This window comes from Solanum dulcamara, chromosome 5 (assembly GCF_947179165.1).
Source record: "Solanum dulcamara chromosome 5, daSolDulc1.2, whole genome shotgun sequence".
Classification (NCBI taxonomy): Eukaryota; Viridiplantae; Streptophyta; class Magnoliopsida; order Solanales; family Solanaceae; genus Solanum; species Solanum dulcamara.
This window is the reverse complement of record NC_077241.1, coordinates 74,419,391-74,444,993: the sequence shown is the minus strand read 5'-3', so window position 1 is coordinate 74,444,993 and position 25,603 is coordinate 74,419,391. Positions and strand designations below refer to the sequence as shown.

General features: G+C 32.4%; 2 protein-coding genes and 1 pseudogene across 3 annotated transcripts; 2 read left to right on the top strand and 1 right to left on the bottom strand.

The window, feature by feature from the left end:
• The first annotated feature begins 652 nt into the window (after window positions 1–652).
• Window positions 653–2,688, top strand: LOC129889799 (uncharacterized). 2 transcript variants are annotated; one of them, XM_055965249.1, is made up of 2 exons: window positions 653–1,011; window positions 2,235–2,688. In XM_055965249.1, the coding sequence occupies exons 1-2, from the start codon at window positions 792–794 to the stop codon at window positions 2,408–2,410; spliced, it is 396 nt and encodes a 131-aa protein (XP_055821224.1). In that variant the 5' UTR covers window positions 653–791; the 3' UTR covers window positions 2,411–2,688. The 2 variants fall into 2 exon arrangements, with proteins under 2 accessions (XP_055821224.1, XP_055821225.1); XM_055965250.1 differs by having other exon boundaries at window positions 655–1,011; window positions 2,238–2,688.
• Window positions 2,669–6,103, bottom strand: LOC129889797 (monooxygenase 2-like). Its single transcript, XM_055965248.1, has 6 exons — window positions 5,842–6,103; window positions 5,394–5,540; window positions 5,001–5,066; window positions 4,751–4,916; window positions 4,326–4,554; window positions 2,669–3,338 (listed from the first exon to the last, which is right to left on the bottom strand). Exons 1-6 carry the CDS (start codon window positions 6,042–6,044, stop codon window positions 2,818–2,820), a joined length of 1,332 nt encoding a protein of 443 aa, XP_055821223.1. The 5' UTR covers window positions 6,045–6,103; the 3' UTR covers window positions 2,669–2,817.
• A 5,264-nt stretch (window positions 6,104–11,367) lies between these two features.
• Window positions 11,368–13,287, top strand: LOC129888500 (uncharacterized; annotated as a pseudogene).
• The last annotated feature ends 12,316 nt before the right edge of the window (window positions 13,288–25,603 follow it).

The window sequence follows — 25,603 nt, the reverse complement described above, 5'->3', positions numbered from 1 at the left end:
GAAACTACATGCACATTATACCACTCAAACTTATATTGATTTTTACATTTTTTTTCAAAATTATTACTCTCATCTCATTAAATTATTTAGAGGAATATTACGAGATTAATTATCCATTTTTTATATGAAATAATCATTTTTACTATCTCGAAATTAACTAATATCTTAAAAGGTCACTTAGTTCGTAAACTCCGTGCAATAATACTTATCCGTTATTGACTCTGCACAATTTTTAAGAAATTATAAATAGAAGAGTAATTTTATCATATCACCCTTTGAATATAATAAATACAATGTCTCGAAAAATGTAATAAATAAATGACTACTAATTAATAATAAGGATAAATTAAAAACTAAGTTAAAATTATTTCTTAATTTCATAAATTGGACAAATATCATTGGACATCTATTTTTAGTAGAGTGAACAAGTAAAAAGGAACAAGAGAAGTATAAAATAATCCATTTTTAACATAATAAGGTGAGATATTTCATAATTAAATTTAGAATAAAATTATATCATTTATCAAAAATACTATAAACAATCTCTAATTAAATATAAAATCACAAAATTATTATCCTCATAACTAAGCGACAAATAATAAAGGTCTCTTTAGCAGTACGATAAGTTTTTGTCAATTCCATTTTTCTATTAAGACTTTGCATTTCCCACGCTGTCTGCTAGTTGCCAACTTCTCAGAACCCGCGTAAATAACAGTCAAAATACAACCCCACCTTCTTCCAATTTCCAAATACTCCATTTTTTCCACCACTTTCTGTAATCAGAGAAAATCATGTACCGTTCATCGAGTTCTTCACGGGTATCTGAAGAGTTCTTTTTTAATCCCAAATCAACAATTTCTACTGAAGCTGAAGAACTACCGACGTTTAATCCCCAATCTCACGTTGCTAAAAAGGAAAAAAATCGCCTCAGATCTGCTGAAAATGCAATCCATCTTATCCCTTTAATATTGCTGCTTTCTGCTATTATTTTGTGGGTTTTCTCTAGTCCTGGTAATTTTTACTAAAACCCCTCCAAAAAATAAAAATAAAATAATCTCAGTATCTTTGTTGTTTTGCTTCAGCTGAATGTGTTTCAAGATTCTTTTTTTTATGATGTGTGGAGTTGGTTTTATTTATATATAGTTGAATTTTTGCTGACCCATTTGGTTATACTTTGTTTTTTCGATTTTGTAATGTTCGGGACTTGGAGTATTTGACCATACCTAGTGCAGTGGATGGAGCTGCTCCCCTTATAGGAGGGTTCGAGTCGTGGGTATGAAAAAATCTTTGGTAGGGATTTCGAATGGAGCCCTATGCGATACGAATCTGGATTAGTTGGGCTCCAATGGAAACGAGATGGAAATTGGATGTTGAATTTGTAAATGGAATTATGTGGTGTTTTTCTTGAGGTGACTTTGTTTAAAGTTGAATTCATCAACAGGATTTGGAAAAAGATAAATGCCCTTTTTTTTATGCTTTCCTTTCCCTGTTTCTGATCCTTTTCCCAAAAGAGATAGGAAAGAATCGGATCTTTTGCTTGTAGGCACTTTTTTGGCTAGCATAAATGGACTTTCATTAATGGAGTTTTCTATGTTGTCTGTGTTTAAGATGAAATTGGAGATTAGTGGATGTTGTTTGCCCCCACATTGAACCTTTGACTAGATTCCCAGCTTTCATGTTAACAAGAGTATTTCATCAATAGTTAGTAAATGATCATGAAATTCACTTGAAATGATTGTACATATTGAAATTCAGAACTAGCTGAGTAATAATCGTCATTCGCATATATTCTTTACTTAAGAAATTTTAACATTGAATTATAAGACGGAATCTGTTTGAAAACTTACCAGAATAACTTCTGTCGACATACTTGTTATTCATTGGTGTTTGGTTTTTCGAGTATTGGTAGTTAGGCAACACAGTTGATTGTTTCCTCTACTGATCATATGTTTGGTTAGATGATTCTTCTTTTCTCCGAATTGTGGTTGGGGGAAAGGAGTTCACTCTTGTATCTCCATGCTGCTTGAACTCAAGTTATTTTTTCTTTTTTCTTCTTATGTTGGGGTGCATTAGGTTTCTTTTTTTGTTCTTCATCAAGGGAGTCTATCCTTTTATAGCATTTATTGTATTATGTGCTTCAATTTGAGTTATCTACGCCCCCAGTATACTGAATGAGAAAAAAAACAGCTTAACACTATCATTTTGCTCTTAAGACATATTTCTATCCCGCACAGCAGTTACTATGATGAATAAAGCTGATTCAATTGTTGCCAGACACAACATTGCTGTGAATCAACCTGAAATCCATGAAGGCAGTTCAAAGAGAAGTTTCACATCAAAGCTGGAGTCAGAGGACATCGATGCAACTGATAATTCCATAGGTCAAGAAAATAATGAATCTGAAGGATGACAGAGTGAAGTTCCATTGCTCATCCAGAAAGACATCATCAATTATGGTTGATACATATGTTAAATTAGTGAACTGTATACAACATACATAGGCAATATAACGTTAGCAGCTTTTGAGTAAAGTTCAAAATTTTCCCAAAGCAACAAGTGTTATAGTGAAAGGTTTTCCCTTTGGTACTCTACTGTTAGATTGGTTGTATGCTGAAAGCATGTTTTGAATTCTGATACAGAAGCATAAACACTTCTATTAGCAAATTCGTTGAATCACAAAAGGGGATATCTTTACTTTGAAATACATTCAAGTCTATAGCTGTTTTCGTTTCCTGATAAGAAAAAATACATTCTGTCTATCGCAATTCGGGGAAGATCTTATTGCCATGCTATTGCTAAGTTTTTCTCCCTCAAAAACTAATGTTTGTTTCTTTTAGTTTGCTCAAATTCATAATCGGCATGTCTCGTCATTGTTCTGGGTTTCAGCTTAGGCACAAGGATATTATCTCTAAGAGAACATATCAGTCTATTCTCAGACTGCAGCAGTGCTCCCACGCGATTTGCCATTACTGTTAATGGAAACACACGTCTCCATCTTTCACTTCCATATGCTTTGAATGCATCCTCCACAGAAATATCCTTGGACTTCATTGCTTCTGCTAGCTTTTCTGTCAAAACTATGGAATCCTCCAATGCACAACAAGCACCCTGGCCTATGTTGGGTGTCATTGGATGCCATGCATCTCCAAGAAGCACTGTCCTTCCACTAGAAGGCGAAGGGCTTATTAAGGGCCAAAGCCATCGGTCATAAAGGGGATTTCTTGTTAATGTATCGTCTGCTGTAAGATTAATCAGGTTTAACATGTCCGTGACTGGCCAATTTCTAACGAGCTCTTTAGCTTCTTGTCTCAAAATTGATGGATCTGTGATCCTCAGACCTGCCAAGAGACGCAAAAGTTAGAAAGGCGCTAACAGAAAAGTTCCAGCCAAGAAGTGAGTCTCTATTGTTACAACTGGTGCCACATGGGAAAAGTTTACTGTCAATAACATGGAAGAACAGCCCCACACGAAATAGAACAAGAGCTGGAAGCCTATCATATGCACATGAGGCATATTCACCCCTGATTCTTTTGGCACATTGGTGGAATAATGAGGTCTGAGATAGAGAGAGTTTAATAGGCACATTTTGCTCAGACATCCTGTGGCCAATAGATCGTAGCATCAATTAAGACGCCAAAGTGAAATATTGGCAAGTTTAGGGGTCTGTCTATGTATTAACTACATACCTAGTGTAATCCACAAGTAGGGTTTGAGGAGGATAGAGTGTGCGCATACCTTACCCCTAGAGATAGAGAGGTTGTTTTCAATACACCCTCGACTTAAATAAAGCATTTCCAAACAGTTTGAAGAGGGGAATACATAAATCAGAGCAATAACAAGTAACAACAACGAAATAATGCGAAATGAAGACTAGTACACAACATATAGACGAAAGAATAGTAACGACAACGAAAAATGCGAAAACTGAAGCACAAAATAAACACAAATGATAACTGAAATCAAAGAACAAGAAACTACAAGTTTAGTACTAAACTTTTGGTAAGAAAGAAGGTCCAAGTACAACCACCAAGTTTATCCTGCAGGAAAGGAGAGATCGCTCAAGTACCAACTAACCTTCTGCCCTAATCCACGATCTCCCCTACTATCTGAGGGTTATCTATGTATTCTGCCATTAATATTGTCGAACCCCACCAACAAGGTGGAAAGTTCAAGTAGCCAACCAACTAGGCTACCATGATTCCCCTATCTACCGCAAGCTGATTTCAGGTGATTTAAATGTGTTCCAAAGACAAGTACCTCAAGATTAATGCAGAGATATGATGAACTAGACTTAAATCACCTGATACTTTTGATGAAGCATATACCTGGAGATGAGCTATTGCACACGACAAACCAGTAGACCTTGGTTTTAGAAGCAGGAACAAATCCAGCACGCAATCCTCTTCCATATGTATAGTTTACTTTTGGTTCATATGGCTGTCCTTCAGGGAAATATCCTAGGCCTCGAAAGGTGATATGCCCTGCATACTTAGGCTGTCGAAATCCCATCCATTTAGCCGTTGGTGACCATACGCCATCACAAGCAATCACCACCTGAGGTAAGCGTTGAAGATATAATTTTAAGTAAATAACATTATACTTGCTCTAACAACTTAAGCTTCTACACGAAATGGCCACACCATTCAATACAGTATTAGGCCAGACAAAGGTCACGAGTTCAAGTCTCACTGTCACTCATCATAAATAAAGAATCAGGATCGCACGTGAGGGATTGAAGTTGCATATTTACCTCAGCGGATAAACGAGTTCCGTCTTGAAGTTGCAATAAGGTATTAGTACCATTATCACTTGTTTCAATGTTTGTCAACTTTGAGGAAAAAGAAATAGCATCTGGTGGTAGTTTACTAGCTAGTGTTTCAAGTAAGACTCTCCTCTCCACCACCCTTAGTTCTTGGCTGCTCCATTAATTTCATATGGAATTAATAGAAGAAAGGTAAAATCAAAAAATCAATTAGAAAGTGCCATCAATCACCATTTACCTTTTGTCCTCTTCTTTGAACCCAAAGGAGTTTAACTCCTTTCCATCATCTGAGTTTATTACTATCCTGCAAAAGTTGATGACATCAACAAATGTATTCAATGCATACCGAATAAAACGTGTCAAGTTTAAAAGCGTTAGTCTCAACATATTCTCTATTCTAACTGCTTGATAACTAGGCAAATTAAAATAGAAGTCAAAGTCAACATCAAGGAATTTCAAAGTGCACAGTGGATTTGGTTGTGCTACAAATACATGTTTGTGCATCATGCAATCAACCAATGCTCGATATACAACAACCACAACAACAACATACCCGATGCTCGATCTATTATGACCAAATAAATTAATAAGCAATGGATATGACTAAAACAGAACAATTGTACAAACATACCCTTTAATTTCAAGAAATTGTTTCCTAAGTTCATCACCAACACCAATAGCATCAAGTGCCTTCCATCCATTTTTAGAAAGTGTTATTGAACTTCCTTCAGTTCTCAATGACTCAGCCTGTTCAAGCACCAAACTTCTAATACCAAACCTAAAATAACAACAACTCAAAATCATTAAAATTCACACACACACAAAAAAGAACCATTTTTGGAAAACGCAAAGCTCCCAAGTGTGTAGCCTAATGGTTGATAAAATTGCTGAGAGTCCTGAAGTCTCAGGTTAAAATTCCATCCGAGACAAAAGTAATAGTTGATTTTTTACATGTGTCATAACCTTGATGAACAGAGTTATTTAATCCCATGGATGTGAAAGACTAGTCAAGGTGTGCGGAAAACAGTCATAAAAAGATATGGGAAAATGCAAATTTATAAGTTAGTGAAAATTTGAACCTCTGAAGTGAAAGAGCAGAAGCAAGGCCAGCAATTCCTGCCCCAACAATTACAATATTTTCTTTTCTACTATCATTAGATATGTATCTGCAGCCTCCAACTCCGGGGATCAAAGATAATCTTTTTTGAAAATAAGTAGATATTTTAGAGGAAGAATGAGACTTGGCATGCTGTAGAATTGAAGAGATCATAGCCATGACCATTCAATAATTTGGAGACAAAAATGACTAGAGAGAGAAAAAAAAAAGGGTCTATGTTCATGGGAAAATAATCTATCAGTGGGTGTTTATAGACACTTCATTAAAAAATTATTGATTGATAATTTTATTTTTGAAATAATGGAGAAATAAAATCAAACAGTGGAACTAGTTTCCGATAAAAATATAATTTTTATATTTGAAACCAATTAAATTTGACTTTTCATTCATCAAGAATAGTCTTTCTTTTTTGTTCAAGTTGGACACGTATGTCGAAACTTGGCTGGTAAGAGCCATCTTTTGACTTGTCTCAACTTCCACACAATAAAATATACTAAATTCATAACTAATTTTAATTTTATATAATAATACAGGTGTGTGTGAATTTTAACTAATGAAAATGGGACAGCCAAAAGGTCAAATAGTAAAAGGAGTAGCTAGGAACTTTTTCATGTGTCTTTCAACTAATAAAAAGGTTATATTCACTGATTATTGATTTCTTCTTTTCTCTGGATTCAATGATTGTTGATTGTTTTCTAATTTTATATGTTTGGTTGTTCTTAGAATTGTCAAAAATTCCTCTTTCGTAAAAGTAAATGACATGTCATTTAATATATTTTATTCATTACAAAAAGATAGGCCTATTTTTTAATAATCTAAGTAAAAAGGTTTAACTAGGGGTGTGTGTTATTTGAATTAAATCGAAAAAATCAAATCATATTAAATTGAATATCAATTTGAATTTTTTTTTGATTTGATTTTGGATTAAAATTTTACTTTTCTTAGTTTGATTTTGGATTAAGAAAAATAAAAATCGAAAAATCCAATTTATATATATATATATATATATATATATATATATATAGTTTGATTTTGGATTTAGAAAAATAAAATTGAAAAACCCACATTATTTTACATGTTATATATATGTATATATATATATATATATATATATATATATATATATATATATTTAGGTTAAGAATTTAAATTATAATTAACTACTTTCATCCCCCTTTTTAGTAAGATGATTTTTATTAGGGTTAGTAATTTACGTACTAGGATTAAGCCCAATTCACTTGCCATTCTTATTTTTCTAAATTATAGATATTAGGTTATATAATTTTTAAACTATAGTTAGTTTCATTGAAAGTTTCATTATGATTTAGTTTAGATTTTATGTTTGGAGATCTATTGGTATAATTAAGTTATTGTGTTTTAAAATTTTACTCATGACTTATATTAAAAAGTATATTTAAGAGATTTAATATTATTACCTCTCCTTGTATGTAATTTTTATTTTTTTAGCATGCAAATATAACTTTGATTATGCTATTAATTATTGACATAACAAAATAGTCGAACCGAAAAAAGCAAATCGAAAAGAGAAAAATCGAATCAAACCATTTTTTTGATTTAAATTGGATTATACTTTTTCAAAATCGAAAAACTAAAATCAAATAACACAAAATCGAACCGAAGAACCGAAAACTGAATACACATCCCTAAATTTAATTTCGATTGTTCACATTTGTCAATTCCAATCTCGAATAAAAGAGGAAGATTATCGTGGATCAATTGAAAACAACTTATGTACTTCTAGAATTATACAGTAATTGATGTTGGTGTTAGCAAAAAATTTATCATACTTAGAATTCTATTTAATATATTTTGTTGAGTCATTACGAACTTTATCCACTCCTTCTTGAGAAAAATGTTCATTAAGATTATTCACAGTAAAATCTATCTACTAGAGAATTCAAATTTAAAAGTTTTTTTATTTTTGCTGAAACAAATTAAAAGTTGACTGCTGATCATTATACATTCTTTGTTTTACTATGTCACTCTCTTCTTGAGAAATTAGCAATATAGGTATTTTCTTGAATAAGATATCGAATTTTCGAAATAGGGTCCAGTTAGTTGGGCCATTTTTTCATCCCACCAAAACGTTTTTCTTTGGAAAATCCATTTGAAAGTTTTGTCGTGTGAATCCAATAGTCCAAGAGATGACCAGCCTTGCCCAGACTGATTAAAAGACAAGTTTTTGCATCGATTGTCCCTATTTTGGGTGGTCTTTAATTTTGCGATAACTTATAAAAATTTCACTAGTTTATGAGCTAATTATTTACATTCACACTAGTTTGTAATATTATGTATCTTACTAGATTTTGTACTTCAAACACATATGTGTGGCGCGTCTAGAATTATGTGTAATTTATTCTAGATACACTGTATCCAAGTATATTCGCATGTAGCTGACTCTCTCGCTCGCCTCTCTCCTCTCTCTCTCTCTCTCTCTCTCTCTCTCTCATTCTGTATCTGGTATCCCACTAGTTTAGGAGCTAATTACTTAAATTCTCACTAGTTTGCAATATTACGTATCTTACCAGATTTTGGACTTCAGATACATGTACCTAGTTTGATTCGCGTGTACCTAGGGATACATAGTGTAACACCTCAGAAGTTCTAAAGTCAAGATCAGGTCATGAGAAGCTAAAAAAATTCAAGACTGCGGAAGAATTGTTACGGGCAGCATTGACGGGCCGTAAAAGGAACCACATACCATAGATGCAACCCGTAGATCAACTCCAGAAATTGAAATTTCAGGTTTGAGTTTTACGAGCAAGTTTATGAGTCGTACACACTTTTACAGATCGTAGATGGAGTCATGAATCAAAATCCTAAAATTTGATATTTAGTCTGACTTTTACGGACACTGATTTCGATCCGTAGATGGAATCATGTACCATAAATAGGTCTAACAAATGAACTTTAGAAACTTAAACATTTAGCCTGATTTCTACGGAAGGGATCTACGGTGCGTAGATCAATCCGCGGACCGTAGATAGGCTTGTGGAACCTACCGATGACAGTTTTCTTTCAGGATTGTTTTGATCTTTTTCCTTTCTTTTATTCTTTACACTATGTCGATTTAGCCTATTCTAAGTGGGATTAAGGAGAATTAGTCGACAAAACCTCCTCACTCACACCTTAACACTCAGAAATCAAACTATTTACGCTCAATGCTACTCTCAAGTAAAAACTAGGGTTCCATAGCTTCAAGTCTCAGTTCAGGGATTCAATCTAGGGTTTCCATTCGTATGTGATTTTATTAATTAGTATCCTTTCACACATTAAATCACAAAGAAAACCTCAGTTCTTCAGTATTTGAATTCTACAGATAGGATTTTCATGATCAGCATGAATTTTAATGTATTTTAATTTTCCTTCATTATCAGTCTATAAATACATGTTTTTCCATAAATTTCATTATATTTACTTAATCGTATTTTCATGATCCCTCAGAACACGTTGTGTCTTGTAAATTGCATGTTTCAATTTGAAAACAACAGTTTTCATGATTTACTTTATACTCAATTTTTTTAGTTCATATCATTTATAAGATGCTCTCAGATAAAGTGTATTATTTCAGTATCAGATTTTTAGTATTCATGAGCTAATCAGATTATCAATATTATCAGATCATCATTATTATTCAATTTGTTAATAAAAATTTAGTTGAGAATATTACTTAACACCAAGTTGATTTTTTAGGATAAAGGCTCATTGACTGTACTGTCAGTTGAGACCTTTAGTAGTAATTCCTAACTCACAGAACTATGTGCCACTGTAGGTCTATGTAGCACTTGTAGGTGCATACTATCTGCTTAGTGGTACCACGTCAAATCAGATCAACCTCTACACCCTGACAAGGTATATTGGGCCATTTTTCATGGAGATTATGCATCAAACTCCATACTAGCTCACACAGTTATATATCGATTTTAGTATTTTCCACAGTCGAGTATTTTAGATATTGCATGACCATGTAATTATTTATTTCAGTACTTATCAATTGCATGTTATTTTACTTGATCATTGCATCAGTTCAGTCTATCTTTTGATTTAGCATGCTCATATATTTTATAATTAAGTGTAAATATCTAAATAGTAATAATTTTAACTTAAAAATAATTTATTTGTGTAAAATTTTCTTGAACACCTTGCTAGTGGTGCCCTTTTGACTCATAACAAAATTTCTGTATTTTGGTCTTATTTTTTATTTATGAGTTTCGAACTATCTCCAGAAAAATTGTTGTGTTTTAAAAGAATTGATTTTGCTTTAAAAAATAAATAAAACAAAGTAGACAAGAACACAACAATTTTTAGCCCTCGTACACATAGGACCAGCATATAGGAATAAATATTTACCTACCGGCAGAAAGGATACTAACAAAGACCACCAATTCTAGTCATTTTTTATTTTCAGGCACTAGATGAATCTGTGAACATACCTACTAAGATAAGATTAGAAATTAAGATATACGGAATAAGGTGAGAATAATTTTAATAGTGTATAAGATGCGGGAAGTGAGATTGCGATAGTTCGAACATGTAAAAATTGAGCATAATTAATTAATCACAATAGTTTAATTGTCGTTAAATATATATTTTAAGAGGCAATTAGCATTCTTTGTAATTATCTATGAAGTTTATAACAACATTGAATCTAATGGCAATTATGTAGTATGGGTAAAAACTCTATCACTCTTTGTTAATGTGTATATTTATTATCGCTAAAAGCTGTTTTTGTATAGTGTGATTAGAAGTGCGAGAGGTTGACAATGATAGGTCTAAGGATAAGTAGTGGTAGACCTAGGAAGAATCGAGGTAAGGTGATTAGACATGGCATGACCCATTTTCAACTTACCAAAAACATGCATGATCCTAAATAGAAAAATATGAAGGTCGAGAATTAGGATAGAAGGTTAATAGATAGTCAGAAGAATTTCTGTTTACCAAGAGAGTATGGTTCTAGCTTAGAGCATCTTTGTCTACGTACTTCCTTCTTCTCAGTATCATTATTATTACTTTTATATTAATATCTTATTTTCCAAATTATATTACTATTGTTGTTTCTTGTACTTGAGTTATAACACTTATGATTCTTGTTGTTAGGACTTTTCTTATCTGCCGTATTTGCACCTTAATTTTTACTTTTGCATTTGTAAAACCCAAATTTTTGTAAACATTTTTTTACTTTTCTTGATTATATGCTACAAGTGATAAGTAAAAACAAAAATATTTTTTCATATAGTGAATAAGTAAAAATGAACACATAGTATGAAATATCCAATTATGGAAGATAAAAGTAGTTTGTTCTGATAACCAAATATGTTAGGAAAATAAGTAAGTATTCCTTATTAAGTTTCTAGTACAACCCTTTAATGAAAGTTAGTTGCATCGGTATACCAATCTTGATTACATTGATTTCAACCAACTATATATCTATATAATGCCTAGTAATGTCACACAACTAGCATACATTCAATTCTTTTCAACATGGCAAATTGCAATGAAAATATTGGAGTTGCACATGATTGTAGCACCAATTTGCAAATTGAAGCAATCCAAACAGTGATACCAATGAAGCCAACTGATCCAAGGTTATCGCAGCGAGTTCTCATTGGTGAAAATCCTAGCTCAGGAAATTTTCAAAGGCGTTTTCACATGGTCTTTTGCTATAACAAGGCATCAGAGAAGGATTCAGGGTGGATGGTGGCCGGGTGGATTAGGGAGTCACTAGGAAGAGCACTTAGTGAAAAACCATTACTTGCTGGTAGACTTAGAAGCAAAGAAGAAAATGATACTAATTATGGGGAGTTTGAAATTGTGTCAAATGATTCTGGTGTTAGATTGATTGAAGCTGAAATGCCAATAAATTTGGAGGATTTTATTCATCTTAAGGAAAAGAAAAATGTAGAAGGTAAGCTTGTTTTTTGGGATGATATTCATGAGCCAATCACTCAATATTCACCACTTTTTTATGTCCAGGTTAGTCCCACATCATCAATATAATTCTGAGTGGTTATTAATTTGGTCTCCTTGTATATTTTTGGATAATTCTCATGTCATGAGCTAAACTTTGGGTTGAGTCAGACTCAAAATTTAATATTTTATCATGCTATCAGAGTCAGATTTATTTCTATTTTGATTACCTGATATTGGACCATGTAACAACCAAATATATTTAAATGTCAAATGTTATTATAGGTGTATAACAGTCAGTCGCACTACAGCAGCTGAATTTTTGATACCAACGATGGTATAGAAGGTTTGACCGTTTGAGTCTATTACATTTTATTCAAAGGTCAAATTTTTTCTAGGTTATTAGCAAAAACGTCTACCAATTTCCTTGAAATATTTGTATGGTCTTAACTTTGAAAGGACTTTTGAGATTTTTTTAATTTCAAGGGCTAGAAGATCTTTGAAGATCTTTGATGAATGATTTTATTTTTTTCCAGGTGACTAATTTCAAGTGTGGAAGATACTCAATTGGGATAGCAGTCTTTTTATAGCAGATCCTTATGCCATGACTAGCTTCTTAAATAGGTGGTCCAAAATTCACATCAACATGGTATCAGAGGCAGACACGCCCAAAATTCCGACATTTTTCCTACCAAATCTTAGGAAAAAAGGGTGCTCACCAACTTTATCCTGGAGCTCAAACACAAGTAATTGCCATGTTAACGACACGTTAATCTTTAAATTACCCTCGATGTTCTTGATTTTAAGAGATGATATCCACAAGAAAAATCTTGCAAAAAAATGTGTTGAAGAGGTAGAGGACAAATTTGGTAAGAAGTTGTCTACAAAATTGTGTTTGTTTGTTAGAGAGACCTCAGAGGATGTCAATGTGGAAACATTTTCTAGAGAAGAGGTTTCCTCATTTGATTCAATTAATTCTGGATTAATTTCAGCTAATTATTGGGATGATTTGGGATTAGCTGATAACATAAGGTTTAATGAAGAAAATAAGGCAGTCCATTTTTCATGTTGGATAATTAATCCAGGAAATGAAGATCTTGTGTTAATTACTCCATCTCTTGGTGATGAAGGTGGCTCTGGAAAGAATGTTATAGTTACAATGACAGATTAATCTTTCCATAGAGGTGGTTTTACTCTTTTGCTGGACTATTCGGTATAAATCTGAATTAGTCGAGCCTGCAGATTTCAGTATATCGAGAAAAGATTGAAGAAGTAAACACAACCCCCTCCCAAAAAAAATAATAATTGTATTCTTGCTTTGTTTTTGATATTATTGTTATTGTATGATTATCTTGAAGGCAATTTTAGATATATCTTGTTTTTCCTTGATATTAGCCCAAGGCCAGCCTTACTATGGACCAACTTTCAATGTATAAACTAACTACATGTCAGTTCTAATAAGTTTGGAGAATGTGGTTCAATGCAGTACAAAAATCATGTTCTAAAAAGTGATAGTCTAATATGAACTATCGAGTGTTTGATTTTCTGTCTTGTAATTTCCTCTTCATTTTTGTCCCCTATGCTTTTCTTTTTTTAAAAAAAAAATAGTCGTTTAAAGCAGTAATGAACTACTGAAATGATTGTCTTTATGAGTTTTTGCCTAATAACATTCCTCAACTATACTCTAAACTTAAACAACATCCTTTTACTACCATAATAAACAAAAAACACCCCTCAACTATCCTAAAAATGGCAAGATTCACCCTTCCATTTCTTATAATAGAAACTAACGGTTAAACCCATTTCCTTTCCTTTTATGTACTTGGAATAACTATGGATAAACATGTAGCGTTATCCTACTCTTTTACTTGTTTGTATTTTTACTTTTTTCTTCTTAATCTTTCTTCCATATATTATTATTTGAAAATTTTGCTTCTTTATAGAACATTTTAACTAGTATAAATTATGATTTCCAATACTCTTTTCATCCTAATTTATGTAACAAATTTTGCTTCTCGAGAGTTAATTTGACTAATTTTTATCGTTAAATTGGATTACATCAACTCAATATTTTAAAATTAATATTTATATACACAAAAATTATATGATAAGTATTATAAATTGCAATTCTTCTGATGTCATATGATGAGAATACATATTAAAATATTTGTAAAAAGTTCAAATAGTTTGAATATCTAGAAGCAAAAAGTGTCACATAAATTGAAATAAAAAGAATATTTTTGTATGTAATTCTAAATATGTTACTTTAATTAAAAGAAAATTATAATAACTAGTTATTATCGAATTTCCACCAAATATAAAATAAAAAATAGACGACCTTCATACTTCAAATTCCCTCATTGTCTTGCAAATAAAGGAAAAAACTATATATATTTTTTCTTATAATATTCTGCTGCTTATCTGATCAGTAATTATATAGGGCAAAAAATAGTTTACTTGAAATATTTTGCTCATTTAGTTTTGTTAGAATTCTATTACTACTATAAGCTAAGAGAAGAATAATGGGAACAAACAAAATGATGGATTTGTGGGTTGATCAACCGTTATTTTTTGACAAAAACAAATTGAAGGATGAATCTTACCATTTTTAGGATAATGAGGGATGTTTTTTTGTTTATTGTAATAGTACACGGGTGTGGTTTAAACATAGAATATAATTGAGGGATGTTTTTGGCCAAAAACTTTTGTAATTTATAGTAAATCTAACCAAATAATAATGGCACTCTTTAATAAAGGACCAAACATTAATCACATATTCACCAACTTCAGCATTCGATAATGAGAGAGGGGCCATTAATAGTAAATAACAGTAACACTTAAGATGAAACTTGTGAATTACCAAAGAGTTAAGGGTTAAAAATATACATAAATTATCCCAATTTTTTAAGTTTCATATTTGAATTATTGTGAGTGTGAGTTTTCTACTTGAACTATCACTCAATAGTTAGTGTTATTAACTGATTGTACTATTTTAGAGTGTTGATTTCCTGTCCAAATGTGATTTCGTTGTTATTTCTATATTGACACATAAATAATATTACCACAGTATATTCATCTATTCTCATGCGCTCATTTTTGAGGTCCATTTCTTTTTTAGGTCTTCTAAGGTTTCATTCTATTTATTGTTTTATATTTTGCGGGGTTTGGGGGGTCGATATGACTTTATGTTTTGTTTTTTTGTAGGTGATTTTGCATTTATTGGATTGTCAGTTGGAAGTAGAAGTTTTTGCTGATTTAGGGTTTTAGTTGGTCGACCTATTTTGGTTGCATTTGTGGTTTTGAGGTTTTTTAATGGTTGAATTGGTTCCCATAATATATAGCATGTGACTGATTGTGTATTGAAAAGTGGTTGAGTGAATCGAGAAATAGATTCGACTGCCCACCTTTTTAATATATATCAGGTATTGTATTTTTTGGATAATTCAAATCGAAGTAATTGAATGTCCAACTCGGGCCTATATGACATGATCGATCAATAAATCCATCATTATCATATATGGGAATATTTAATAACTTAACTGGGACAATCATACCTCACTTATGAGATAAGAATGATTATATCATTTATGCTTAAAGGAGACAACGAAAATAGATCGATCACCAAATTTAGCATAGACATATAATATCGACAGGACAAGTTGTTGTATCTGAGATTTCAGTATTATAACTTAATGTATTCTTTACTCATTAGTTAGTAGGGGTCCTTAACCATGTAGTTTATTTTTTTATGCAGCATAGTAGCTTCAGTTGCTACTGACATTAAACAATTGAGATATGTTTTAATATATAGATGGTGATAATACATTCAGGTAAGAAAATAAAACAGTTGATAATTGAGATGTGAAACTCATGAAAAAATGATAATTTAAGAGTGTTTTTGACAATTATCTCTAAACCATTTTCTTATGCACTTTCACCATATAAATTGAAGGGTGAACAACATTTTGATTTAGCTATACGTGTAGATGGAAAATGAGTTAGGTCAGCTATCCCGTTAATTAATTATTTATTTGTCTTACAAGTTGTTTAGTTAGATAAATTTGCGATGCAAAATACACCTAAGTTATAAATTAGGTTGGACAACGGTTCCTTTAAAAGTGATTAATTAATGTGATGGTTAAAGTTATTGTGTTGAGTTTTTCACTATCAACATCAAGATCGAGTGATCGAAATGTTACACTTTTCGATAAAATCTGAGTTAGAATTAAAGAGATTGTCATAAACAAGACAAGCTCAATTTATAAAAACATGTATCAATGTGAAATAATAATAACTAAGCAATTTTTATCTGTTAAAAGTTATTTTACTTTAAATAATTGAGTGAGTGTTTGTGAAGTCAACTCTTCATTTCCTTGAGGCTATGGCTACTTAGATCAACTATTAGTGATGACAACTTGTGCATGTAAATGGTAAAAGCACCCAAAAGAAACTATAATTCAATGTCACGCTGTGTCATTTCACTTCAATAGAGAGTGATTATACAAGGAGAGTTGCTTCTTCACTTCTTGTCTTAGTCATTGTCTTGAATATATAGAACTAGATATGGGTTGAAATGCACAAATACCTGTCGTTATTTAATTATGGGAGAAGACTCATAAATATCTCTAACCTAAGAAAAAGGGTTGATAAATACCCTTCTTCCATCTTTGAGTCTAAAAATTGGGTTCAAACATACCCCTCAACCTAATAGAAATATTCAGGTCAACTTTTACTCTTTAAAAAGTCATGTGACATCTTCTAATTGGTGATATGTATTCACAATAATTTAAGCCCACCCAAATATTAAGATCCAAACCGTGATCCGTTTTTCATCCATAAAATTAAATGTACACTGTTTTTCTCCTATGTGACTGGGCTTAGCTTCGAGAATTTATAGAACTTTTGGACATTCTAGCACAAAAAAAAACTTTATGCAAAGATAATAGTGTTGGGGGAGAAAGCACCACAACTAAAATTTGATACGATAATAAATAATGAAAATAAATTAGACACGAGAATTTTATGTTGAAACCCCTCAAACAGATAAAGGGGAAAAACTACGGGGTAGAAAGATTTTACTATGATAATATGGGAGTACACTGCTCTCATTTATAAGGAGAAAACAACAATAAACTCTTCTCTCTTATAAAAGGAACAACTACTAAAAAGGATACACAAGACAATAATATTTATCTTGATGTATAACTCTCTTTTTCTGAATGAAATAAATGAGGGCACGAGGCCCTCTCTTTATAGGAGGATGAAAACGCATAGAAAATTTACAAGTTAATTTTTTACGCATTTTGTCAAAGTTCTACGCATAATTTCTGTCAACTTTTGCTTTTTCAAAAATTATTTTTGCTTTTTACTTTTTGACTTCTTGCATTTGGTAGCAGAGCATTATCCCACTTGAAGATTTAATTGAGAATCAATTAAGTTTTCACACTATTCTTTTTACCCAATTACTGCAATGTTACGTTTTCGCTAGGCCAATAGAAGATCGACACCATTTAAACTTGTTACTGTTGATCGGATTCGTAAACATATTTGCTAGGTTGTCATTAGTGTGAATTTTCTGAATATCCACACTGCCTTCTTCCACCTTCTCACGGACAAAGTGATACTGAACTCGTATGTGCTTTGTCCTTGAATGAAATGACAGATTCTTTGCAAGATGCAAAGCGCTCTGACTGTCATAAAACAGAGCAACCTTCTCTTGTTTGTGCCCAAGCTCCTCCAGTAGCATCTGCATTCATATTGCCTCTTTGCTAGCTTGTGTAGCTGCTACATATTCTGCTTCCGTCGTAGATATAGCCACGATAGATTGCAGTTTTGAAACCTAGCTTACAACTCCTCCAACAAGAGTAAACATATAATCTGTGGTGGACTTACTTTTATCAAGATCACCTGCATAATCTGAATCAACATAACCTTTAAAAGTAAAGTCTGATCCTCCATAACACATTGCAACATCTGAGGTACCCTTGATATATCTCAGGATCCTCTTAACAGTATTCCAATGCTCTCTACCAGGATTAGCCATGTATCGACTAACCACTCCCACTGTTTGTGCAATGTCAGGTCTTGTACATACCATGGCAAACATTAAACTTTTCACTGCTGATGCATACAGTACTCGAGACATCTTCATCTTCCCTGTTTTATTGCTAGGACTCATACTTGAGGATAACTTGAAATTAATAAGAAGTGGGTAGAAATTGACTTACAGTCTTGCATCTTGAAGCGTCTCAAGATTTTCTTCAAGTAGTTCTTTTGAAAAAGCCAAATCTTTCTATTATTTTTATCTCGGTGAATTTGCATCCCTAGAATCTTGTTTGCTGGTCCCATGTCCTTCATTTCAAACTCCCTAGACAACTGTGTCTTTAAATTTATGAGACGATCTTTGTTGGGGCCTATTACCAACATGTCATCAACATACAACAGCAAAATAACAAAATCGTTATCACCAAATCTCTTGTAATAAACACAAGGATCTGAACTATGTCTGTTGTATCCAAGGCTTATAATAAAGGAATCAAATCTCTTATACCAACACCTCGGCGCCTGTTTGAGACCATATAGAGATTTGTTCAACCTGCAAACCAAGTTCTCTTTTCCCTGTTCTTCAAAACCTTTTGGTTAGAGCATGTAAATTTCTTGTTCAAGCTCTCCATGAAGAAATGCAGTTTTGACATCTAACTGCTCCAAGTACAAGTCAAATTTAGCACACATCGCCAGGACCACTCGAATTGTTGTGATTCAAACTACCGGAGAAAATATCTTATTGAAGTCTATACCTTCTTTCTGAGCGAATTCTTTCACCACCAATTTTGTACGATACTTCTTCATTAGATCATTACTATTGCATTTGATCTTGTAGACCCATTTATTTCCAATGGTCTTCCTTCTTTGTGGTAATTGAACAAGATTCCATGTTTTATTTTTATGAATAGCTTCAATATCTTCTTGCATTGCTGCCATCCATAGAGATGATTCTTGGCCTTTTATAGCTTCGTAAAATGTTGAAGACTCTCCATCTTCTGTTAATAGATAGTATGCAACATTGCTCTCCGTAGAATAATTTGAGTGTCAAGCTGGTTCTCTTCTCTCCCTAGTTGACCGTCAAACTTGTGGAATTTCAATCTCAGCTTGCTCTTGTTCTTTGTGCTCTGGTGCTGCTTCAGAAGAAACTGGAACTTCTTTTCTTTCTTCAACTTCAACTGTAGCAGTCTCTGATTTTTCTTTTGAAGTGCTTCCTTTTTTTGCTTGTATCTTGTTTTTAAAAAATACAACATCCCTGCTGATTATCACCTTGCAGGCTGTTGGATCCCACAAGCGATACCTCTTGACTCCATCAGCATACCCTAAGAAAATACATTCCCTAAATTTTGGATTCAACTTCGATTTTTCTTAGATGTTACATTATATAAGCAGGACTTCCGAATATATGTAATCGAGAATAATCAACTGGTTTTCCTGTCCACATCTCCATTAGCGTTTTCAGATCAATTGCGATTGATGGTGACCGATTGATCACATAACAGGCGGTTTTGACTACTTCTACCCAGAATTATTTTTCCAACCCTGTAGTTGTCAATATAGCTCTTGTCCGATCTAACAAAGTTCTGTTCATCCGCTTTGCTACTCTATTTTATTGTGGAGTATATACCACTTTGAACTGCCTTTTAATAACTTCTTGTTTCTATAAATTATCAAATTCATCACTAGTGTATTCTCCTCCATTATCTGTCCTCAAACACTTGATCTTTTTCTCAGATTCAAGTTTCACTCGCGCTTTGAACTCTTTAAAAATTGGAAAAATATCTGTCTTTCTCTTGATTGGATACACCCAACTTCGCCTGAAGTAATTATCGATAAATGACACAGAATATTTTGCTCCTCCTAGGGACTCCACCAATGCTTGTCAGACATCAGAGTGGACCAGATCTAATATTTCCTTGATTTAGTAAAGGAATTGCTAAACTTCAGTCTATGTTGCTTACTGGTAACACAATGCTCACAAAAGGATAGTGAAACCTTTTTGAGCCTTGGAAGAAGTTTTTGCTCAGCAAGATTTTTCAAACCTCATTCCGACATATGGCCAAGTTTACGATGCCATATTATCATTAATTTTTCAAATAAACTTGCTGACGCGGTTGATGTTTTTCCTATTGGTGTGTTTCACCTTTAAGCACATATAAATTTGCAGCAAGTTTTTCTGCTTTCATCACTACAAGCGCTTCTTTGGATATTTTCATGACTCCAACATGAGTCTTATATGAACATCCATTATCATCTAATTGTCTCAAAGACAATAGATTATTTTTCAAGTCTTTTACATGTCGTACCTCCTGGATGGTGTGTATCGTACCATCATACATCTTTATTTTGATGGACCTAATGTCACGCTCCAAGAGGGTACCCTAGGCGTGGCCGGCACTCAGAAACTATCTCTGGCCTCTGAGAGAACCACTTGGTCTCATCACTTATTCATTCATCAGCGGAAGACTTAATAAGAATAATTATATGGGCTCTTCATTAACAACATCTAATGAAAGAAGAATTTTTTTTTAGAAGAAGTAGTTTCAAAGGAAAACTACTCCAATTACATCATTAAACTCTGTCTATGAAGCCTCTAATACTCTTAGATGGTGTCAATGACATGTCCATGGCTACCTTAAAAGAAACATAATACTCAACAATAATTAAAGGATAAAGAGTTCCTCCGAATATAAGAAGGACTCACCAAATAGCTGAAAAATAATGATCTTCAATGAAGTGCCTGTTGAGGATCTCTAACACATGTATCTGCATCATAAAACGATGCAGGTCGAATGACGTCAATATGTGGAATGTACGAGTATGTAAAATGGCAGGAAGGTAAGGACAAATATCAAGAAACTCCTCTCAAGAAAACTCAGCTCAGAACTCAACATCATCTCAACATCAATATGTAATGCAAGTTTAAAATATAATAATAAAAATAACAGTAACAAGCAATGCTTACTCAATTGGGAGTTTCTCTAACCAACAACCATCACTTATGAGCTAGCGATGATACAACGAAGCGATGTCGTTGCCACATCTATCCAATACCTTGCCAGGGTAAAGGACATCACCATCTTGGATCCACTCATCAAAGTCCTCTTTTTGGGACTTAAGAGGCATAGCCTCCATCCTACGCTGGCTACGTAGTTCTGGGGTTTGAGTCAATTAAACTCAAATCCAACTCGATGCTCAATACTACTCCCAAAATATGTGCTCATATTAGACTCATCATCTAGTCTCATTGGACATTAATTTAAATCATCAAACTCATCTCATTTCATGTTCATCAATCATTATACTTCTAAAAACATCATTTACATCTCATCAAAACATCTTGCTCAAAATATCATTTGCTCAAATTCATTTAAACTCAACTCTTTTGCTCTTTCAAAACTCAATAAAATACATATATAGTATTAATTCATATAACTTTCTTTTTATCAATGAAAATTATAAAAAGCCAACATCTTTACTCAAAACATGTATAAAAATATTCATGAACATCAAATCAATTAGGATTCATGGGAAAGTAGTCATGAATAATAATTTCAATAATATGAGAGATAACAATAATAATATTAATGCATAAATATATCAAACTCAATAGAAGAAGAATTAATTTATTTAGAATTTAAGATTTGGATAAAACTCAACTATAACTCAATTATAATGAATTAAATATTGGGCGCATGGACGAACTCAATCCAATGCTATGAAAGCCTTACATACCTTAAATCGAAAGCTTTACTTCGAATTGGAACACTCTTAGACCCCTAGCGTTTTCTTCTCGCCGGTTTATTTTGTGTACTACCCGGAGTATAAAAATCACCAGAGTAGTATTTTTATACTACTAAAACTAAAACTATATTTGAGAAGGAGTAAAGAAATATATAGAGAGAAGAGTTGCTTAAGAAAGCTTGGTGAATAAAATGAGGAAATAAGGTGGGTATTTATAGGTGTGGAGGAGGGACCTAACAATAAATAAACATAATCATAAAGGATGATCTTGAAAATTCAATGTAGAATTTTGATGTCATGGATGATGTCAAATGGTTCTAGATCTTTCTATGGTAGGTGAGATAAAATCTCTTTTAACGGAATATCCGTTTTCGAAGCTGCGTTTAAATAAGATAAATTTCTTATTAGGATTTGATGTCTTCATAAGAATTGTAGATATAGAAGTCTAGTTTCAGTTAGTTCAAGAATTATCTAATTTGGAGCATTCTACATCGAGATATGAATTTTATTCTACAAATACTCCATTCCGTTATAACACTATGTCTTACAAAGATTAATTTATTTGATCTATTTAAACTCTGAATCTTAAGATATGTTCTCATGAAAGTTGTAGGTAATGATGTTGTGGTTATTCAAAAATTTGAATCACCTAATTTGGACTACCCTATGAAAAGTTATGCCCAAATTACTATAGGCATGAGAGAACATGATCAAAATACTTTTAGAACATGATCAAAATACTTTAGAACATGATCAAAATACTTTAGGCATGAGAGAACATGATCAAAATATTTTTAGAACATGATCAAAATACTTTAGAACATGATCAAAATCTTTAGGCATGAGAGAACATGATCAAAATACTTTTAGAACATGATCAAAATACTTTAGGCATGAGAGAACATGATCAAAATCTTTTCATGCCTTCATATAAGGACTTTTGATAAATCAACAATTTAATGCATTTAAAAGCCAATATAAGTTAATATAAGATAGGTAATTAAATTTCAAATATTTAATAATCTATGCATTTGGAATCATGATATGAAAAATCCATAAAGTTTCATGCTTGAATTAAATAGAAAACTTTGATAATTTATTTGGACTTCATGAAAGAAAGGATCCATGAATCAATAATATTTAGGGGGTGTTACACCTAATACCAATAACATCCAAAGCATGATTGTCTCCTAAGAACACAGACCCTCCTGAGATAGGATTATATTGATGGAACCATTTTTTTCGGGAAGTCATGTGCCATGTTGCTCTTGTGTCCATGATCTAGACATCAGTGAAATATTTTCTGCCTTCATTATTTGATATTGCTTCACTACATAAAATATCTCCATCATCCAGGGTACTTGCAACATTCCCTTGAGCATTTGATGGCTCAGGGTGTTCATTCTTCTTCTTGAACCGACAATTTTTCTTGAAGTGTCATTTCTTGCCACAGTTGTAACACTTGATATTATTCTACTTCTTGATTGAGATCTACCATGATTGTGACTTCCACTGGATCCACGTTCTATTGGTCTTCCTCTCACCATCATCAAAGCTTCATCTTGCTGCGAACTTGATTATTTGTCTTCCTTATTTTTGCATCGATTTTCTTTTTCTAAGACAGTGGCTGCAATTTCATCGAAAACTAGACTGTCTATATTGTTCGTTAGGTTGATGATGAGTTGATCATACGAGTCAGGAAGATTTTAAAGTAGAAGCTCTGCATGTTCAGTTCTCTCTATTTTGCAATCCATTATTGTAAGTTGCAAAAATAGAGTATTCAAAGTATTGATATGTTCAGTAACTAACATGGACTCTGTCATTCGAAGAGTGTACAATCTTCTTTTCAAGAAGATTTTATTATGCAAAGACTTGGCTTCATACAATTCTGCAAGAGTATCTCATAGTTCCTTCGCCGTCCGTTTTTCACCCACACTAGACAACACTTGATCAGCTAGTGCCAAAGGTAGATCAGCAACTGTGGGTTTGCCTTCAATTGTAGCTAAGCAATTGTCCTTTCTCAATATCGCTCTTATTTTCATTTCCATAATGAGAAATTAGTTTCATTGAATTTCTCAACATCAAACTTTGTTGTACTAGACATTGTTATTTACTTTACATCCTTCTAAATTATTTCTGAAAAATTTTACGAACAATCGTGATAAACTGTACTGTCACCGAAATTTACTATTCACAAAAAAATACTATTCACAGATATTACCTTCGCATAAAACAGACAGAATAACCGAAGGCTCTGATACCACTGTTGGGGGAGGAAGCACCACAACTAAAATTTGATACGATAATAAATAATAAAAATAAATTAGACACGAGAATTTTATGTGAAAACCCTCAAACAAATAAAGGAGAAAAACCACGGGGTAGATGAATTTTACTATGATAATATGGGAGTACAATACACTAAAATATAAGGAGAAAAACAACAAGAAACACTTCTCTCTTATAAAAGGAACAACTACTAAAGAGGATACTCAACACTATAATATTTATCTTGGTATATAACTCTTTTTGTATTCTTATTCTCTCTTTTTTTGAATGAAATAAATGAGGGCACGAGGCCCTCTATTTATCGGAAGATGAAAACGCGTGGAAAATTTACGCGTTAATTTTCTATGACTTTTGTCAAAGTTCTACGCATAATTTCTGTCAACTTTTGCTTCTGTCAATTTTTGCTTTTTCAAAAATTGTTTTTGCTTTTTACTTTTTGACTTCTTGCATTTGGTATCAGAGCATTCTCCGGGGATTTCCTAAATAAATTTGAAAGAAAAAAGAAGAAGAAGAATGAAAATATCTGAATGCAGAGAAGATTTTGGAGTTTGAATCAGCAGCAGCAGGTTAAGTGTATGTTTTCACCCGCAAAACTAAGACTGAAAATACCTATATACATTCTTTGACTATTGTGTTGGATAATTTTAAGAAACGAAAAGAATTTTTTTAAAAAAGAAGAGGGTTATTTATGAGCCTTTTTCCATATGTTAGAGAAATTTATGAGCCTTTTCGCTTTAATTAATATTTGATGTATAATTTTTTTTTAACAAGTTTACTTATTTTGAGGAATTATTTAGGTTTACATGACTGAGGTTGAAAATTTGTGTTTGAACTGTATAGAAAAATTATATTAAATCATAGTTATGTTTGTCTGACTTTGTTTTGCCAAAAAGAAAAACTATTTTGTTCTTTAAATTTGAACAACTCAACACCCAAATATACTCCAAATAATCTCAAATTTGGAACATAAGTTCCATATATCATAAAAAAAACTCATTCTTTAATTTGTTCAGAACAACAACAAATTTAACAATCCAGTTAGCACTCTTTTAATTTTTCATTATGTCTGCGCTCAATTGTATATCAATGAAATACATGTTAAAAATGACTAAAATTTTAGGCATTTACGTCTGAACGTAAAAGTAGAAACAAAAAAAAATGTGTGTTTACATGAAAGTTATCTAACACTGTGTATTCGTGCAAAAACACATATCAAATATTAATTAAATGGAACGATCAATAAATTAAAGGACTTCCCAATGAAATTTTTAGTGTAATTTGTATAAATCTCATTATGTTAAGAGAGCTAATTACACTATTGCCCTACTCTTTTTCAAATTACAAAAGTTCTTAAAATTTATAAATTTTGGATACATTACTAGACTTTTAGATACATAGGGAGGATATATCTGAGAAGACAGAGATGTATCAGAGAGAAAATAGAGATGTATCAGAGAGGAGATAAAGCAACCGAATGCATTGGGGAGGGATGTATCCGAAGGGGGATAGAGATGTATCAGCGAGAGGGTAGTGATGTATCCAAGAGGGGATTTTTGAAATTTTTTTAAATGGTAGAAAATTTTAAAAATTATGATAAAATAAGATGTATATTTAGACAATTTTTCCAAATTTTTACCTAGATAGCTAGGGGTGTGCAAAAACCAAATCGAGCAATAAACCGAACCAAAAAAAATATTATTGAATTATTGCTATTGGGTTAT

Excerpts from the sequence above, each read along its gene's own strand:
- LOC129889799 (XM_055965249.1), top strand. The coding sequence starts at position 792 with ATGTACCGTTCATCGAGTTCTTCACGGGTATCTGAAGAGTTCTTTTTT. Across the intron at positions 1,012-2,234 it reads GTGGGTTTTCTCTAGTCCTG|CAGTTACTATGATGAATAAA; the intron begins GTAATTTTTACT and ends TATCCCGCACAG.
- LOC129889797 (XM_055965248.1), bottom strand. The coding sequence starts at position 6,044 with ATGGTCATGGCTATGATCTCTTCAATTCTACAGCATGCCAAGTCTCAT. Across the intron at positions 5,067-5,393 it reads CAATTTCTTGAAATTAAAGG|GATAGTAATAAACTCAGATG; the intron begins GTATGTTTGTAC and ends CAACTTTTGCAG. Across the intron at positions 4,917-5,000 it reads TTCAAAGAAGAGGACAAAAG|CCAAGAACTAAGGGTGGTGG; the intron begins GTAAATGGTGAT and ends TTAATGGAGCAG.